The 18,354-nt window shown below is 48.1% G+C and overlaps 1 protein-coding gene across 1 annotated transcript; it reads right to left on the reverse strand.

Annotated features, from left to right (window-relative positions):
- Positions 1-10,149: 10,149 nt before the first annotated feature.
- On the reverse strand, positions 10,150-17,227 carry TBX22 (T-box transcription factor 22). Its single transcript, XM_065846782.2, is given in 9 exon segments — positions 10,150-12,376; positions 14,983-15,068; positions 15,149-15,213; positions 15,348-15,512; positions 15,710-15,884; positions 16,115-16,216; positions 16,501-16,630; positions 16,715-17,089; positions 17,092-17,227. Coding segments are annotated over 9 exon segments (1,845 nt in total). The 3' UTR covers positions 10,150-11,765.
- Between the last annotated feature and the right edge of the window lie 1,127 nt (positions 17,228-18,354).

An 18,354-nucleotide genomic window follows, 5' to 3' on the forward strand; every position in this document is an offset into this window, starting at 1 on the left:
CAGGTGTTGAGATTTAATGGGACAATTACAAACCCAAAAGCGTCTTTGCTCCAATACAAGAAAGCGATTCCTGCTCTCCCGAGTGCAGCACACTGGATATAAGTCATCTATCACATTTTACTCCCATAAATGGAATATTTTGTCACAGTGAGCCGCGTTATTCAGCTGATTCCTCTGCAAATCTCGACACGGGCATTTCTACATAACTTTCTTTGCATATTTTCTTTAGCACACTCCCATCCTCTAGTATCTCACCGAAACACATGTCCAAGTCCAGATTAGCCCCTATGAAATGAAAATCGCTTGGGGTGCGGAGGGGGAAGCAGAATATTATTCTTTATCCCGAATGGAAATATTAGAAGCTGACTCCTGAATTATCCTCCGGGTTAACCGAGCCCTAATTGAGATTGAAATTGGGCTGCTATTTCGGGTACGGCCTGGAAAGCTCCCAGTTCTATTCCCATTTGTGCCGCTGGAAATCCCCACCCATCAGCTCCAATTCTGCTCTGCCCGCATCTTGGGGGTGACGGGTCCCTCCCCGGCTCCTTCCTCCCCAAAATCACATTGAATGACAGCTCGGCAAGATTAGAGCTGGCGGTTGCTCACGCCAAGATGAGAGGAGGCATAGAAGGGGCTCTTTCCCCCAAAAAAGAGCTGATTGACAGCCGGGGTCAGGTTGGGGAAAGCATTTGCCGGCCCCTGTCAGCTCACGGGGAGCTGCTGACAGCTCGCACCGCAGCTCCCTTCCTTGCGATTTACGCTGCGATTCGGAGGGTGCCAAGGGAACCCTGCTCTGCTTACAACAGCCTGGAAAATAAACCACCCCCAAGGTCCAGCGTCCTCCTTTAAATCTCATTTTCTGGTTCTATAGGTGCTGTCTACAGGTGGTTGGGTTTCTCCAGAGGAACACGGAGCGATGCTGCCAAATGCTTGGAAATATCAGAAAATCCTCTATGAAAATGTATTAATCCTCTATGAAAATGTATTAATCCTCTATTAAAACCTATTAATCCTCTATTAAAACCTATTAATCCTCTACCAGAGGAACACGGAGCGATGCTGCCAAATGCTTGGAAATATCAGAAAATCCTCTATGAAAATGTATCAATCCTCTATTAAAACTTATTAATCCTGTATTAAAACCTATTAATCCTCTATTAAAACCTATTAATCCTCTATTAAAAATCAATGCTGTACGCTAAAAATCAATGAACTTTAACTTCAAGCCTGTATTTCAAAACCAAAGAGAAGCTCCTCTTGCTTAACCCTCTCAACTAACAGATCTTTTTTTGCTAGAACTGTGGATAATTATCTTTCAATACTATAAATGCACAATAGTATCTTAATAATAAGGTTTTTGCAGTAGTTCAGCACATGGGTGCGTTGGTACAATAGGATCGCGATGCTGGGAAAGGGGGGACAGAGCTGCCAACAAAAGTGCACTAAATTGACAAATAATTAATATTAACAGATTAACATGGATTGGTTGATGGATTTAGTCGTGGCAGTGAGGGCTGTTAATGAAGAAATGACATTATTGTGAAGCTGAAGTGACAAGCAGAGATGACCTGGTGCTAGAGGTGTGGGGTGGCACGTGTGGGGTGGGGTGGCACCTCGGGACATGGGGGTTGTCACCTGGCCACGCGTGACAAGGAAAGTCATGGAAAGATGAGGGGAAGCTGATCCAGCTTCTGCTCCAACCCTTCAGCATCAAAACGGAGAGAAACCAGGACAAAAGGGGACAAATGAAGGAGGGGGGAGGCATTTCCCCGAGGAGCTGAAGCAAAATACAACGTGAGATTAAAAAAACAAAACCAATTAAAAAAAAGAAAAAGGCAAATGGTCTGTGATAACCCGCATCTCACTGCTGAATGTTATCGCTGTCTACAGGTTACTGGAAAAACAAAGGGGCCAGATGGCAGCTCCTCGCCGGAGCAAAATTCCTCCTTCAATCTCAATTCCAGATTTTGGAGCTCCCCAGCGAGGTGCCCGGCAGCTCCCAGAGCCGTGAGGAAGCTGCTCGGCTCCCCAGGGCCATAGCTCTGCTATTCTTTATGGTAGATTTTATGTGTTTTAGCTGGAATCGCTGCAGTGCGCTGGGAGTGTGGGGAGGGAGCCCTCACCTGGCTGCCCATTCCAGACTATTCTCCTTGCAAAATGCCTCGAAATCCATAGTGGTAAAGCACGTAAATCAGAGAAATATTAATCTCTGGATTTCCACGTCACAGAAGGTAAAAATCCTCTATTAAAAATCAGCGCTGTACGCTAAAAATCAATGAACTTTAACTTCAAGCCTGTATTTCAAAACCAAAGAGAAGCTCCTCTTGCTTAACCCTCTCAACTAACAGATCTTTTTTTGCTAGAACTGTGGATAATTATGTTTCAATACCATAAATGCACAATAGTATCTTAATAATAAGCTTTTTGCAGTAGTTCAGCACATGGGTGCGTTGGTACAATGGGATCGCGATGCTGGGAAAGGGGGGACAGAGCTGCCAACAAAAGTGCACTAAATTGGCAAATAATAAATATTAATGGATTAACATGGATTGGTTGATGGATTTAGTCGTGGCAGTGAGGGCTGTTAATGAAGAAATGACATTATTGTGAAACTGAAGTGACCGGCAGGGCTGACCTGGTCCAAGATGAGATGTTGAATTGATTGTTCCCCATGGTCTCAGAGGGGAACAGCGCTCGGTGCATCACACGTGGCACAAAACGCTGCCAAGGGCACCACGGTGCTTTTTACACTATAACTTTAAAAAATCAGAACGTGGAACCTGCACCCCAGGAGACGAACACCCAGGGAGCAGCAAAATCACATTTGGGATCGCACCCCAATTAATTAATGCCATTTCTTAACACTTTTGATGTCCTAACACGGTGCTCAGGCTTCGCCACAGGGACAGGGAGGAACACATGAAATAAATTACCGAATTGCAGCTCTGTTTCCTTGGAGGGTCTGAGTGTCCTGGGGATGGGTTTGCAGCCACATCACTGCATCACGGCTCTGGGCGGAGAAAACGCGGGGCAGGTGCAGGTGCTGGGGACAGAGCCCTCCCCAATTCACAACCTGCAAGGATTGGATTCGTCTCCATTTATCAATCCATGCAAACAAGCAAAAAGCGCGTTGGGTTGAGACAATTAAACGCAATTTTAAAAGATCGTTAGTTTTGCTTTTTAGGCAGTAAAACAATCCCCAAGCCGCAACCGAGGAGTTCATACGCAACTTATAAACACCCTGCGGGGAAAAGCCAAGGGGAAGCAAACAAGACCCAAAGTAGATTTATCTCCAAACATCCCACGAAGCCAAAGAATCCGCTGCTATAAACACAGGAATTGCAACCGGCCACATGAAACAAAACCCCGCTCTCCGTGGCACCTGGGGACAGCGAGATGGAAGCGATTCCTCTCTAATGAAGATATCGATGTGCGGCGGAGGCTCTCGGAGCAGCAACCTCCGCTGCCTGGGAAGGAAAAGGGGATTAAGTTACAGAGCGGTTGTGCAGGAGGAGAAACCCCTGTTTGAAGCGAAACCTTCGCTGGCGTTATGTGTTTAATGCGTTGCACGCCATTCGTGGCATAAACACTCCCAGTTCATTTTAATTTCATATCGGAGGGGAATAATAAAGACAGCGGGGTTATTGGTCGCAGCTGCGGGAATGTGGCAAATGTAACTTGAAGAATTATTCTGTCAAAGAGACAGAGCCAGATATTATTGGGTTTTTTCCCTTACAGTCGTGCCAGCAGTTAAATAGGGGATTTTATTAAAAGTATTCATACAATTAAAATCTATAGCCTTGAAAGCCTTTATAGGAACTGGAGTTAAACCAAAATAACACATTTGCTTTCAAATGTTGTAGGTTTGTAACAATATGGAGCTGCCTTCCGTTTATAAAGCAAAAAACTAAGGTTGTTTTGAACGTCTGCCTTACATTTTAAAATGTAGGTAGCTCTGAAGCGTGCAGTGATTGATAGAGCTTGGGAGGATCACCTCTCCAGGAAGCATTCCATTTGGCGATAGGCATTTCTTACAGCTATGACCGGGGGGAACGACGCGTCCTGAGAGGGAGAAACGAGTTCTATTTGGTACACGTGGAGCTTCAACAACCAATGCCCGGGTTTTCAGCCGTTGTCCATCAGCGTGATGGATCGTCCTTCCCAAACCCAGCTCCAGCTGGAACGGTGCGTTTTCCTCCAACTAAGGAGCTACCCCCGGTGAATCGCAGCCCCAACAGCCACCCAGAGCCACCTTCTTTTGTCTGCCTTTCTTTTTTCATCTTCTCGAAGCTTTGTTCAGTAATAAACAACTGTTTCAATCTGCTGCGTTGATCAAAAGAAACGTTTTAATCAGTCCCAGGCAAAATATCATGCTATTATGTTATCACTGGAGCAAATCATCAGAAATACAAAACAAAAATATCGGTTTAATGCGCTCCAGATCAGGAATGTCTTGCAGAAAGTTGCCTTCCTCACAGGTGCGTCCTATTTTAACAAAAATAGCAGAATTAAAGCGCAGGGGCTTGTGCTGGGGTGAGCGTGGCTGTCAGGGCAGAAATGCCAAGATCAAACCTGACTAAGCCCAGTTACTGCAAAGAAAGCACTGGAAATGCTTTCCTCTCTCCCAGGGATGGTTTGGTTGTTTGGTTTTTGTTTAAACTGACAAATTATCTGTAAATCACTCATCCGTGTTTTCACCTGCTGCAAAGCAAACCCACAGGGACAGCTGTGGGGACACCGACCTGGTTCCCCCCACCTCCATCCGTGGTGAGGGATCCATCCCCAAGGAAACCCAGAAGCTTCCAAATTTTGGACACAATATTCCCACCGGGAGCCGGAGCGGGGTCTGGCAATGGGAACCATCAGGGATGCAGGAGCATCCCTGCCCCGCCACTCCGATGTGTGATCACTTGCAGAGGTACCCGACGTCCCCTCCTGAAGATTTAGGCTCAAGCAGGGCTGGATCTCATTTCCATCCTCCGCTCTGTTCTGTGTCCTGCAGACTTACTCAGTGAAATTCCTCGTTTTTACAGCCCACGGCTCCAGCTGCACAAATGGTACATGAAAACAATTTAAAAATAAGCGATCTTTTGGTCATTTGGGAAGCTCCATTTGGAGCAGGGTGCTGGGGCTGTCCCACCAGCCAGACCTGGCAACCGTGTTCCTCAGATTGTAGAATGGGATCATCACATCATTTTGGCTGGAAAAGACTCTCAAGATTATCGAGTCCAAACATTAACCCAGCACTGGCACTAAACCATGTCCCTGAGAACCTCATCTACATGATCAGATACATTCTCAGATGGACCTTTCACACTTGTTGGATTGAAGAAATCTTGACTCTCCACAGGGTCTTCAAAGGGGAAAGGTCCGTGTGACACATGTGGCTTTCAAACACCACCCAAAAACCCTTCTGACCAAAAACCGTCTCAGAAAGCGGGGATGTCAGCATGGGAAGGAGGGACAGCAACAGGGATGGAGCACCTGGGCCTGGCCGGATCCAGACGAGCTCTTCCCCATCCTCTCCTTGACATCCCTTCCCTCAAGAGCTGCTCACCTGCGGTTCCAACGTCCAACACCATCAAAGCACAAAGGCTTTGGAAATGTTCGGTTTCATTTCAGCCGGAAATGAAGTCTGAGCCTTCACTTTGATTTGGTTTCACCTCAAAAATCTCCAGGAAATAAAGCTATATTTATTCTACCAGTCTAAATTCTTAAATTCTGGTAGTATTGAGAAGAAGAGAGACCTGATGTTATCCGTTAGAATAGCCCAGATAGAGACATTATCCTGCTTTTATGAAAACCAAAGGCCAAATTCATATTTATTTGAGATGCAGCAGAATCTGGCTTATATCCTGGACAGAACAACATATTGTTTCAATCTATATTTGTATTAGGAATATTGATAACATTAGAAGAAATATAATACAGGAAATAACTTATCAACTTCAATTAATTTCACAGTATGGCTTTTTAATTAAGATAAAAGAAGAATTCAGCAAAGGGCTGAAGCTCAAAGCGTTGCTGGTAAATGGAGACGTGTGGTACCTGCACTGGAAAGTCAGGGGGATCTTTACTCCGTAGGAGAATAATGGTTGATAATAAATTTCTGTAAGAAATCATTACTTCTCCACTTCAAGATGATTGACACTGTCCTACATGATGATTCACTGCCAAAATGAAGAAATGGAGATATTTGTGTAAAGCCAAATGAAATCTGTTTGTTGCGCACAGGGAAGGGTGTCTGGGGCTCACGCTTCTGCTTTTAAAGCCCCAGTAGATTTTCATAGGGAAAGACATGTGAAATGCTCTCATTGCAGGGAGAGAACCCCCTAATTCCAGCCCCTCAAACCTCAAACCCTGCTGGAGGATCAGCTCTTACCTGACTCACTCGAAGGTGCTTTTGGGATAGGGCGGTTTTGCCTCCAAGTGGTTTTGGGGTGCGCAGGAGCTTTCTGAGCTGCCAGCCCTTCCTCCTTGTGCTCTGTAATCTGGATTTACACCTTTTTAAAAAGCAATTATTGTTTAGGTTTAAGACGCTGGTCTGTGTAGATGGCATCATGGTGCAAGTTGAGGATAAACCACTCCAGCCTCCTGATCTCTCAGTTTTCTCCTGCTGTCAAAGATGCCCATGAAACAACCCCATCCTACGAAATTTACCAAACTGCCTTAAATATACAGGGCTTTTTTTGACAGTGCATTCAGCATCCCATCAAAAGCAGAATCTCCTAAGCATTTGAAGTAATGTGCAATGGGAGATGATGTTATTGGGGTGATGTGGGCACAGCCAGAGCAGCATCCAACTGGGCAGATACCATAGAATCACAGAATGGTTCGGGTTGAAGGGACCTTCCCAGCTCCCCAGTGCCCCCCCTGCCATGACAGGGACATCTTCACCAGCTCAGGTTGCTCAGAGCCCCGTCCAGCCTGGTCTGGGATGTCTCCAGGGGTGGTTCATCCACCACCTCTCTGGCCAACCCAGACCAGGCTCTCAGCACCCTCAGGGCCAACAATTCCATCCTCATGTCCAGCTTGAATCTCCCTCCTTTAGTTTAAAGCCATCACCCCTTGTCCGATCACAACAGACCCTACTGAAAAATCTGTCCTCACCTTTCTTATCAGCCCCTTTTAAATATCATCGTCCTTCCCACAGCAACACCAACTGGCTTTTAGCATCACCTATTTGAAACCTTTCTAGGGAGTGCAACAGCAGCGAGCATCTTTTCCCAAACCTGAATGAACAAAAGGTATCTCTGCCGGTTTCAGATCCACACTGAAGAGATGCAGCAGCCTCTCCGCTGCACCAGCACCCAGAGCATCACCTGAGTAACAGCAGGAGTCACTCTAAGTAACCACACAAGCCCATTTCTCTCTTCTTGCCGGTTTTATTTGGAGGCTGACTGGAAGCAGATGGACCTGTGGGGCTGGGGCAGGTGGACCCAGCGGGCGGACGAGCTGCTAAGTGCTCCCAGCTGCGGGGCAGGGCCCGGAGGAAATTGTTGGAGGCGGGACCCAGCTCCGAGATGAGATTTGGAGCCAGTGCCAATGAGGAAAAAAGTGAATTTCTCAAAGAAAACAGTCTCTGAAAACCTGAAAGAATGAGGCTTTTAAAACAAGAGGAAAATATCTGAAATCTCTGTAGTGCATCTAAGATATGTTCAGAGGGCTGGAAGCCATCCTGAGCCCTGCCTTCATCTCTGGGGTTGTTCGGGCTCTGCCTCCTTAGACAGCAAATACAACTTTTCCTGGAGGTTCCCCTTTATCGCTGGTGTTTTCTCCTCTAGAAAGGTCTTGAATTCTACTTGCTGGTTTGTGTAATTTGATTTATAAGCTCGAGGGGTCCTTCACAAAACCTGGACTACTTCTTATGCTTAATTGCTACAATAAACTTAAAACTCGGTGCTTTAGGACCAGCAATATGGGAGGAAATGGTTTGATGTATGGCAGCAGAGGGTAGGTCCTTCTTGCGAACGTCACCAAAGGGACACGGGGGAGAAGTGGGTTTATAAATAACAATAAAGCTCAGAAATGACATGAGCTCGGGGAGACCAGAGCTCTGTTAAACGTGAACAGCTTGCAGTGCAATTCCCAACATCTGCAAAAGCCCTTGCAGCCGGTTTAATTCCCAACAGCCCAGATTGCTGCACCCGGGCTGTCCGACACCAGATTTAAATCCGTGGGGCTGGAGGCTGCGATTTGCACAGAAAGGGGTGCCCGGAGCTTGTATCCTAAACTGCAAATCAACAGGTGAAAGAAAAAGTGATTAACAATCCCAAGCTTTTATTCACATTGCAAGGAAAGTGTCTTTTTCTTTCCCTTTTCAAAATTGCTTTATAAAAAAGAACACCTCACATTTTAAACGTTGTTGGGATTGGGAGACACACGCGCCTGCACCCGGTAACCAAAATACATCCTGAGGCTGGAGATCCATCGTGGTGCCAGTGATCTTACAATTCTGCCTTCAGATGTGTCCCTCTTATTCAGCTTTCTGAGCCACGATTGAAAAGAATCAGTGCATATTTTGTGTGCTCTAGGAGACAAATAGACACACAAAACTAAGAAGAAAGGCCACGTAAATATTGCGGAGTCATCTGTTCCCAATCGGGCGTGTTTACATATTAATGTGCAATACGAATTTGTAAACATGAGCATTTGAAACTTTTGTAGGAACCGATACCGGCCTTTTCCCTTTCTGCAGCTTTATTGGAACAGCATGGCCCTCCTGGCCCCAGCCACACATGTACATCGTTTTATAGTATATACTGGATGCATTTCAAATGTGCTGGGTGCTTATTTGTTCTGCTCTATCTTGCTATCCAATCCCCGTTTGTTTTGCATAATTGTGATACAAATTATCATCTAATTACAGACCAAACCGCAGCAGATCAAATGTAAACCAAGGTACTTCGATCAGAAAAAGCTACATCCGATGGTGCCTTTGCACATTTGGCTTCTCCAATAGATGGATTAAATTTGGGAGAAATTGGATAGTAAACTGCGCCTTAATTAAAAACATTATTAGTTGGGTTTTTTTGTCTCCTTGTTTTTTAAATCAACCTCCCGGTGTCTGAGCACCGAGCTCATCCCATCTCAATGCTGAGTATGAGTGTGGAGCCCTTGGTACCGACAGTTTTATTTGCCGTACGCTCTAAAAGGGATCAAATATTCCTGAGGAACTTCAAAGCGCTCTTGGGAAAGCTCCGATGTCTCATTGCTAAGATCATTCAGCAAGTTTAATCTTAAAAAAAAAAAAAGAAGAAAGATTGTTTTCTCCCTGTTTAAAACCAGCACCATGACAGTGGGTTTATGTTTGTATCCACCCACTAAGTCTAAAGAACTGGGACTTTTGCAATTGCCACGGGTTTTCAAATAATTTTAATAGAAGGACATACAGAGCAGTGTGTAACCTGTTTGTATTGACAGGTCCTGCTTGAAATAGCGACCTCAATTCCCTCGATTTCCCATTTAATGAATGATGACTTATTGTACCGACTTACTCTCTCGAGTTCTGCTACTCCCGGCCCACCAGCAGCCGTTTCCAAAGCACCACTAGAAGGTTGCGTGCAGGTTGTCCACTGGTTTGGCCACAGCTTTTCTTGTATAAGCAGAAAAAAATCTATGTTATAATGTGAGCAATTCAGCCAAATTTCCATTGCGGGTATGGAAAAATCTTCCATATCGGGATGGTCAGGGATCCTTGGCCGGGTCTGAGGTGACAACGTGGCCACCGGGACAGAGCTACGGCTGCTGCGGGTACTGATTTGTTTCAAAAAGAACCACCAACATCCTTTTGATTCAATACAGTGATTTTTTGAAGGATAGTAAAGGAGATAAACGTGCCCATTTGCAAACGAGGAGGAATGAGGTGGAGTTTATCTGATCTCAATTTAAATACCAACTGCTGTAAAATTGTCCGTACTGAAAATCTCTATTCTGGTCATTATTGGTCAACTCTGGAATAACTTACGCAACGGCAAATGTTCCGAAAATTGGAAGTTACCCATCGCATCCACCCACGAATTCGTGACTGATCTGAAGAGCCATCCAGCTCCCAAAAAGTGTAACCAAATGTGGGGGCCGGCCCTGGATCACTCGTCCCACCACCAATGGTGAGGGATGGCTTGGAAAGAAGGACTCCCAGACGAAAAATAAAATTATTATTATTATTATTTTAATAAAAATAGCAAGATAAACTGCTAAGAAACAGCATGAGAAAGCAGGTTTGTTCATTTTTAGAGCTGTACAGACCATTTAGCAAGGCAAACATTGCCCACTATTTCATACTGGTATCACTGGCGGCTCCGCGAGCACTCAAAAGGAAACCAATGTCGGTTGATTTTTAGCAAAGCCTCGTGAAAGTATAAGTGACTTTTTGCTGGTTTAATAGCTTTTGATATTGCTGCTTCTGTTCTTAATTTGTTGTCTGTTATACAAAAAAACAAAACCAAAACCCTGATACCAATTCTGATTCTTAAACCTGCACTTAATCCCTGTATCATGCTGTTTATGTCTGTAAATAGACAATTCTCTTATCTTAGTCCCAAAATGCAGCCGATCCCAGTCAAGCATTATTTTCAAATCCCTGTCGTCCATCAAGTAATAAAATTGGTTTCAGGTAGGGACTGAGCATTGATCAAATAAACAACAAAATCTGTGCCCCAATTTATTGCCAGTTATATTGTGCCCTTGGGAGCTAGAGATTATTTACAGGAATAACAAGAATATCCACAGGTTATAATAAAACAAACAGGACTTTTGGGAGGAATTGAAGATCTCATGTTTCGTGGCCTGTAGAGCTGTCATTCTCCGGAAAGGATCTGTATTTTCCACGATACCGAGCCAGGAGCATCCCTGGGGCACAGGCTGACGGTGGGATTCAGGGTGGACCTCCTGTGTCCCCTAGGTGGGAAGAGTGTCCTGCAGGGCTCCCGGGGGTGTTCATGCCACACAGCTCTCTGAGATGCATCCACCATATCCCCCAGCATGGATTTGGGTGTCGTGGGGGAAATGAGTGACCCTCCATCCCCTATTCCTTCCCACCACACACCACCACCTCCTGGAGACCTTCAGAGCAGGAGCGTGGAGAGGGGGCTCTTGGGGCACCCCTGCATCACACTCCGCTGTCTCATCCCTGCAAGGTAGGAACACATCCATCTTTTATCCCAGCTCTCTTTACCTCGGCAGCAGATGCCTGAATTTACACCTCAACTCCGATAATCGAGTCACCTGGGTCCTGGAGGAACAAGGCACTTTCATGTCATTAATTAGGACCCATGAAAGTAAAGGGAACTTGTGAACGTGCTCAAGCATTTGGGCAAATACAGCTCCTTTGCTGACTCAAGGTCTCAAATAGTCCCTTCAAATCAGTGGAAGGACTCAGGTAGGGTGAGCAGAAGCTCACCGAGGCTCTGAGCTGACTAAAGGCAAGCTAGATAGAGAGTTTCAGGAAAACGTGTTAGTAGAAATGTATATTTCTACGTTTCCACTTCAGAGTGCAAATATGAAAAAGGCGACCGTACAGTTTGCTTTCAACATACAACCGCGACATAAACATTACTAAAAGACGTCGTCTTGCTGTGGATCATCTCAGACCCTCCACCCTTCCAACAACACGACATGTTTGCCCACCAAACAAAAGTTAAATGCCTAAAGATACCGCTCCTGTACCATGCAGTATTTCATAGTCAATAACTAGCAAGCCCTTGGGTATGAACAAGGAGAGACTCGCTTTACATATCAATGCTTAGAAACATTATATAATTCCACTAAAGGCAATGGTTAATTGTTGGGTGCCAGCTAGAGTGATTACATCTGCCATCTCTCAAAGAAGCTGGAATGCTGTCACTCACTCTGAAATGGCTCGCTGCATTCATCAGTCTGGATGGCACTGAGAAGTTATAACCGTACAAGCCATATGGAGGATGTAAAGAACAATTAAGTGCTTCCCGAGCAATGGGACTTGATGGGAAAATGTTTCCAGATGCATGTAATCCATACAGCACTTGACTAGCAGAACTGGGGACTTGTAGACATTGCCCGTTTAAGTCTTCGGCTTTGGTGTTTTTCAGATTGGTTATGCCGAGGGAAGATAGTTTTGGCATATCCACCACCAAGTGGGGTAAGAGATGCGGGCTGGTGCTTCCCAGTTTTTCGTGGCTTGGCAAGGCGAGAGGCTGTTGTCTCAAGAAGCTGGTAGGACAAATCTTGTAGTAGAGGGGCAGGTTGAGGTTGTGCAGGTAGGTGTCGGGGCACGGCACGCCCAGGTTGCTCGCTGACAAGTGGAACGCGGGAGGTGAGCAGGATGGAGAAAGCAGGGGGTTGAGAGGAGAGGGTGTCCCACCGCTGGAGGTCACCGGCGAAGAGCTGGAGCTCCCACCTGCAAACAAGAACAGAAATGGGCCGGGCTGGGCTGGCTGGTGTTCACAGCCGAGGAACCCTTGGAGAACTCCTCCCGCTCCACATCTCCTGCTGCTGTGTCCGTCTAAGCACAAACCCGCTCCAAAAACCAGCTCCTGGAAAACGGGAAGTTCTGTCCATAGATTATCTGGAGAAACATTCACGTATGTTTAATCTCAGTCATTTAACTGGGACAAGTGAGAGGTTCAGCTCCACACACACAGGTATCTGCTGGGTCTGTGCTTCACTATATGTCCAATATCCTTCTCCTGTTAAACTTTTGCCATTGCTATTTTAGGTCCCCTATTTTTTGTGGAAATTACAGGCAGCTTTTCCCCTTGTATATGAGAACAAAAAAATGTATTCAGCCTGATGGAGAATATTTTTTTACCTTCCTGCTCACAGGAATTGCCTAATTTTACTTGGCTTCCCATGCAATTTGAAACATACCCGTGAATACTATAGGTGTCTCCAGAAACCTTAAATGCACATGTCATTTTAACGTTCTCCTTTCTGAAACGAATCAATGAACACTTTCATAATTTGGTCGAAAAGCCACACGGGCTCACTTTGCAGGGGTGTACACCACCTCTGCTCAGCACCGGCTCACTGATCCTCATCCAGAGCAACATCCAGAGCAAAAGCAAGAGGTGACGGCTGCTCCGGTATGGGATGGTGCTCTGGAGCAGCCGCCCCTGTGCTAAACAGATGCCGGTTTCATCCAACGCTGTTTAAGAGCCGTATGTCTCTGCTGCACATTCATTACTGCATTCTTCCAGAGACTGCTTGGGTTTTTTACCCCTTTTATTTCGATTTCTTACCAAAGTCACGGGAAAAGGAAGGAAGGGAATGTGAATCCATTTTTGCTCTGTGTTTTTCTGTATTTACATTTAATTCCGAGCGATACGCTGCCTGGTTGTGATGTGGTCAGGCTCTACATGCAACCAGCAACACACAATGAGCCGTCCAACCCAGCCACATCTGCTGGTACAGGCAGCCTACAGAAAAACAATGAGTTTGGGACACGGCACAAATTAATCTCACAAACAGAGTATCTTACAGGACTCAGGGACTTCTGCTCATGGCAAATGATGGGATTGAGCTGATAAATGTGAGTGTGAGGCAGCGAACGAATCCCTGTGCAGAGCAAATGGGTTTATTAGTAGTATTTACTTCAAGGTATCCTAAGAAATAGCCCATGACTTCCAGTATGAATTTAGGATAAGGGTTCATGGCGGGGAGGACAGAACAGCTCAAATAGCAGCTTCTTTCTACCATTTCTATTAGGCTTAAAAACCCCAGGTTTGTGGCCAGTCCTTTCTTCAGCATATTGTTCACGCTTTCTTTTCATTTACCCTCTGATTTGGGCGCTTCGGGATTTCTACTTTTCAGCTTCTCTTCGGAAATACAGTTTTATTATTAGCGGAATGGGAGAATATTTTATATTTTTATCAGTCCAGGAAATTAATTCTGAAGAAAAATACCAGTTACATAAAGACTAACAAAAAACCCCTAAAATTCCCATGAAGCCGTAATATTTTAGCAACCGTACAACAACCAAAGCGGTTGCTGTTCTCTCACTCCTGCTGCAGCACCGCCAGCTCCTCACAGCCTGCAAAATGGCTTCAAAAAGCTTTTTTCCATAATGTCTTTTCTAAAATAACAATAATAAAAATATAGTTCTCTTTACAACCCAATAAACCTCTTAATTTCTCCCGAATCTGATTTTTTTAATACGTCTCTGCATTTCTACGCCTGTACAGCATGGATTGTTCATGTTGTTCTTTTCTTTCCCTGCAGAGACAGGAATGATTCGGTGCGTCCCAATACTTCGAAGAGTTCCTAACAGAAACGACACTTAAACTGGCGACTTTAAACCCGAACTGGAGCGCTACAGCACGCAAATGCTCTCTTAGTTTTTTCCCTCGGCACTGTGAACCATCAGTTTCCAAATGCTATTTCCAAAACCGTTTTTCTAGATAAGAGCTGCAAGAAACTGCTCCATGCTTGTCAAGTGGAGGGAGATCGTTTTCTCTTAAAAACTTTTCCCTCTTCCCTGCGGAGTTAATGGACCGTGGAACTGCTACACCCTAAATAGCAGCTAATTTTATTTTCTGTTTCATAACGCGTTTGCTCGCAGTCGGCTGCACAAGACACCGGTGGTCACTATTATCACATTTTTAGCTAATATTCTCAGACGGCTTGGAAACAATTAGTGTAACAGGATCAAAGCCGTAACAATCCGACTCTAAATCAGCCTCTTGCATGCTCGATTTTTTTTTCCTAAGCATTTAAATCTGATTTTTCCCGCGGGTGCAGCCCGACCGCACCGGTACCCTTCCCCGCCGGGGGCGAGCGATCTGCTCCTCAAATCGATTTTAACGGGAGTTTTGGCCGAAAACACGTGGAACTGGCTTCTCAAACCGCTCCGCTGGCTGCCGGTTCGTTTTGTGGACCCACTTCTTTATCTTAATGGTGTAAAACCCCCAAATGCGCCCCCACCGTGAGTTCCGGCAGTGCGGCCGTGGCGCAGCCCCGAGGCCGCGGGGAGAGGCGGGTGGGAAACAGGCAGAGAACGGGACTTACCCTGGTTATCTGTGCCGAAAGCCTTGAAATCCAGAGCGAGGGGCGGCCGCCACGGGTAGGTGTCCAGGAGCCCGTCCAGGACCCCCCTACGGGGGAAAACGGGCTGAGCGCCGCGGCGGGGCCGGCAGCGCGGCGGGGAGGGCGGCGGGCCGGCCCCGGCCCTTACCTGTTCCTCCCGGGATCCCGAAATCCTTTGGCGAAGGGATTCCTGTCGATTTTCAGCTTCGTGATCTGGGGGAGTGGGAGTGGAAAAGGGTGATGGGGTGAGGGGCAGGCAAGGACCGGCCGCCGCGGCCGTCGGGTCTCTCCATCCCGCCGGCTCCCCGGTACCGTCGGAGCTCTCCGTCCCCCCGGCTCCCCGGTACCTGCTGGTTTTGATACGCCGTCACGGTGGTGAATTCGGTCTCCTGGAAAGAGAAGGTCTGCACCCCCTCGGCCGGAAGCGACTGGATCTGCGCCAGGTCGAAGCGGGAATCCTGAGCGATAACGTGGACGCGGGGCTTGTACTTGTGCATGGACTGAAGGATGATCTGTGCGGGGGGAGAGGCCGGCTGAGCCCCCCCGAGAGGGAGAAGGGCAGGAAGAAAAGCCGATACAAGACGCGGGTGGGATCCAGCCCTCAGCCCCGGGGCAAGAGGGACCGGCCCGCCGCGGTTTTGGTGCTGCCCCCCGGGATGATGCTCTGCCCCCTCCCCCGGTCGCCCCGGCTGGGCTACCCCACACCTACGTGTCCCTTGTCGTCCATCTCGTTGTTGGTGAGCTTCACCCGGTCGAAGCTGATGATTTGTCTCATCCAGGTCTCCCCCGAGCAGGGGGAGTCGGGGTGGATGTAGAGCCGGGGGGTGATGCAGGAGTGATCCGTGTTCCCCGCCACCATCCACTGCGAGCTGTGATACACGTACCTGGCCCGGACCGGGCATCGGTCAGGCGGCGGGGATCCCTTCCCCGACACCCCCCGCCCCCATAGATTCTATACATGTGTGCGAGCCCGGCAGTTCCCACCCGCCTCACACCTGTGCAACCCTTATTTCACATCGGAGCACTAGATGCAGATCGGGCACGTTGCAAACATCCAGAGGGATCCCGCGTGGGTGTGTGGAAGCCTCACCGGTGTGTCCCCCCCATATTGTACCTGTATCTTTTGGAGTCCACCGGCACGACATCGATGGCGATGTAATAGTGCTTGAGCGGCTCCAGCCCCTTCACCTTCACCCTGACCGACGGGAACATTCTCCTGCGGGCAGAGGGGAAGAGCTGCCGGTTAAATGGCGAAAACGGGTTGGGAAAACAAAAAAAACCAACAACTCAACGGACATGGGGAAAAATATTTTCAAACTCAACAAAAATAGGGAAAAAACAGAAATAAAAATACTCACCAGAAAATGAGAAAAAAAAAAAAAAGGAAAAAAATGGTAACGAAAAAGAGACAAAGGAAAAAACAAGCGCGGTGCAGAGGAGCAGCCGGAGCGGGGAACCGGCAGCGGGGAAGGGGCAGCGGAGCGGCGGTGCCGCCGGTACCTGCCGGCCTTGGTGATGATCATCTCGGTGCCGATCTCATGGAACCTCCTCCAGAGCTCGGCTCCCTGCAGCTCCACCTGCACCCCGGCCCCCGCCTCCCGACTCTCCGCGCCGCCCTTGGGCCGCTTTTCTGCGGGAAAGAGAAACGGGAGGAGGCGGCTCGGGAGGCTCCGGCGGTCCCGCCGCCACCCCGGGGGTCCCCGCCGCTACCAACCCGGCTCCGGGGCCCTGCGGTTCTGCCTGGTGCCGGCCCCGCTGTCCTCGTCGGGACCCTCCGGCACCTTCCTCTTGGCCGAACGTCCCACCAGAGCTTCCACCGAGAAGGCGTGAGCCCTGGAGCTGAGCGCCATCCTCCCCCCCGGGCCGGGGTGCCCCCCGGGCGGCTGCGGGACTCAGGCGGGCGGCGGCGGCTCCATCCCGGCCGGTACCCAGCGACCCTCGTCCGGTCACCGCCCGGCTCCCGTCGGGGGGCAGCGGCCACAGCGAGATCCTCTTGCATCCAACTGAGTCAATAGACGGCTGCGGGCTCCACTGTTTGTTTTGGAAACTGGTGGGAGCATAAGAAACATTGAGTGACATTTCATAGGAGTAACGGGGGGGGGTCTGGGGGAAGAAGGGGAGGGAGGGGAGAGCGGGCGGTGGAGGGGAAGAGGAGCCGGCCCCGTCTAGGATCAATAAAAGAGTTACTGTTCTCCATTAAATTGTAAAACTCAAAGAAATTTGACATAATTGCACACTAGGGGCCACTTTTCCAACAAAAGTGCAAATAACGTTTAACCAGAACCAGCACAAAAAGCAAAAAAAAAAATAGGAAAAAGAAAAAAAGAAAGGAATAAAGACAAGGGAGAGCCGTGGCCGTGTGTGTCGGGCTCCAGGCCCGGGTGCGCGGGGGCTTTGCTGGAGCGGAGCTGGTCACATGCGGCCCCTCCGGTGTCCCCAGCACGCAGACTGCTGTGTCACCCCCAGACTGTGTGACAGTGCTGGACAGGCAGGCGGGCTTGTCCCCCATTTTCAGTTTGTTTTTTGTTTGTTTGGTTGTTTTTTTGGTTGTTTTATCTGTGTATGTTGCCTCTTTCTTTTTGTGTGTTTCTATAATTTATATTATAATGATTTTTTAAAGGCAGCTCCCGCCCGCCTGCTCCGGCATCACCCTCGGGATGGTTCCACTGCTCCGCTTCAAGGTGAACCCAGCAGCAGCAACCGCGCTGAATTAGGGACAGCAATCCCAGTTTTCCACCTGGGCTGGGGCTGAGGGGGCTCCGGGCCGAGTGGGGGATCTGGCGGGGACACTCAGCTGTGCAGGCAACGGGCTGCGATGAATTTGCACAGCGATATTTGGGCCCCTATCGGGGACCTCCCCACCCTGCAAAAGCTTGAATGCACTGCACTGATTCATTTTCCATCCAGGCACCCTCCCCAGAGCTGGCACTAAAGAGGATTCTGGGGCTTGGTCTTTATTTGGGGGGAGAGAAGGGGGGTAAGGAGGTGGTAATCATGCTAAAGAGAGTGAGTGTCCGCCTGCCCCATCCCCTGCGCATCCCTCGCCGCTGCCTCCCCCCGCACCGGGGTCAGCGGGGACCGACGAGCCTTAACGGGAAAAAAACATGGAAAGGGATAAAATTCACAGACCAGCTGAGAAAGCAGGTTAGGGAACGAGGGAACTGCAGCTTCAGGATGGGTAGGGGATGATCTGCAGAGCTCCCTGTCCCACTTCCAGATGCTCCTGGGCTCTGGGGGGAGCACTGGTTTGTTAAAATATTTCGCTTTTCAGGATTTCTTGTTGAATTTGTGTCTGTGTCCTGGTGCACACATTTCTTCCAAGCCTTGGGCTGGCAGCGGTGTAAAAACTGCTTT

The sequence above is a fragment of the Patagioenas fasciata genome, chromosome 11, assembly GCF_037038585.1.
Source record: "Patagioenas fasciata isolate bPatFas1 chromosome 11, bPatFas1.hap1, whole genome shotgun sequence".
Taxonomy (NCBI): Eukaryota; Metazoa; Chordata; class Aves; order Columbiformes; family Columbidae; genus Patagioenas; species Patagioenas fasciata.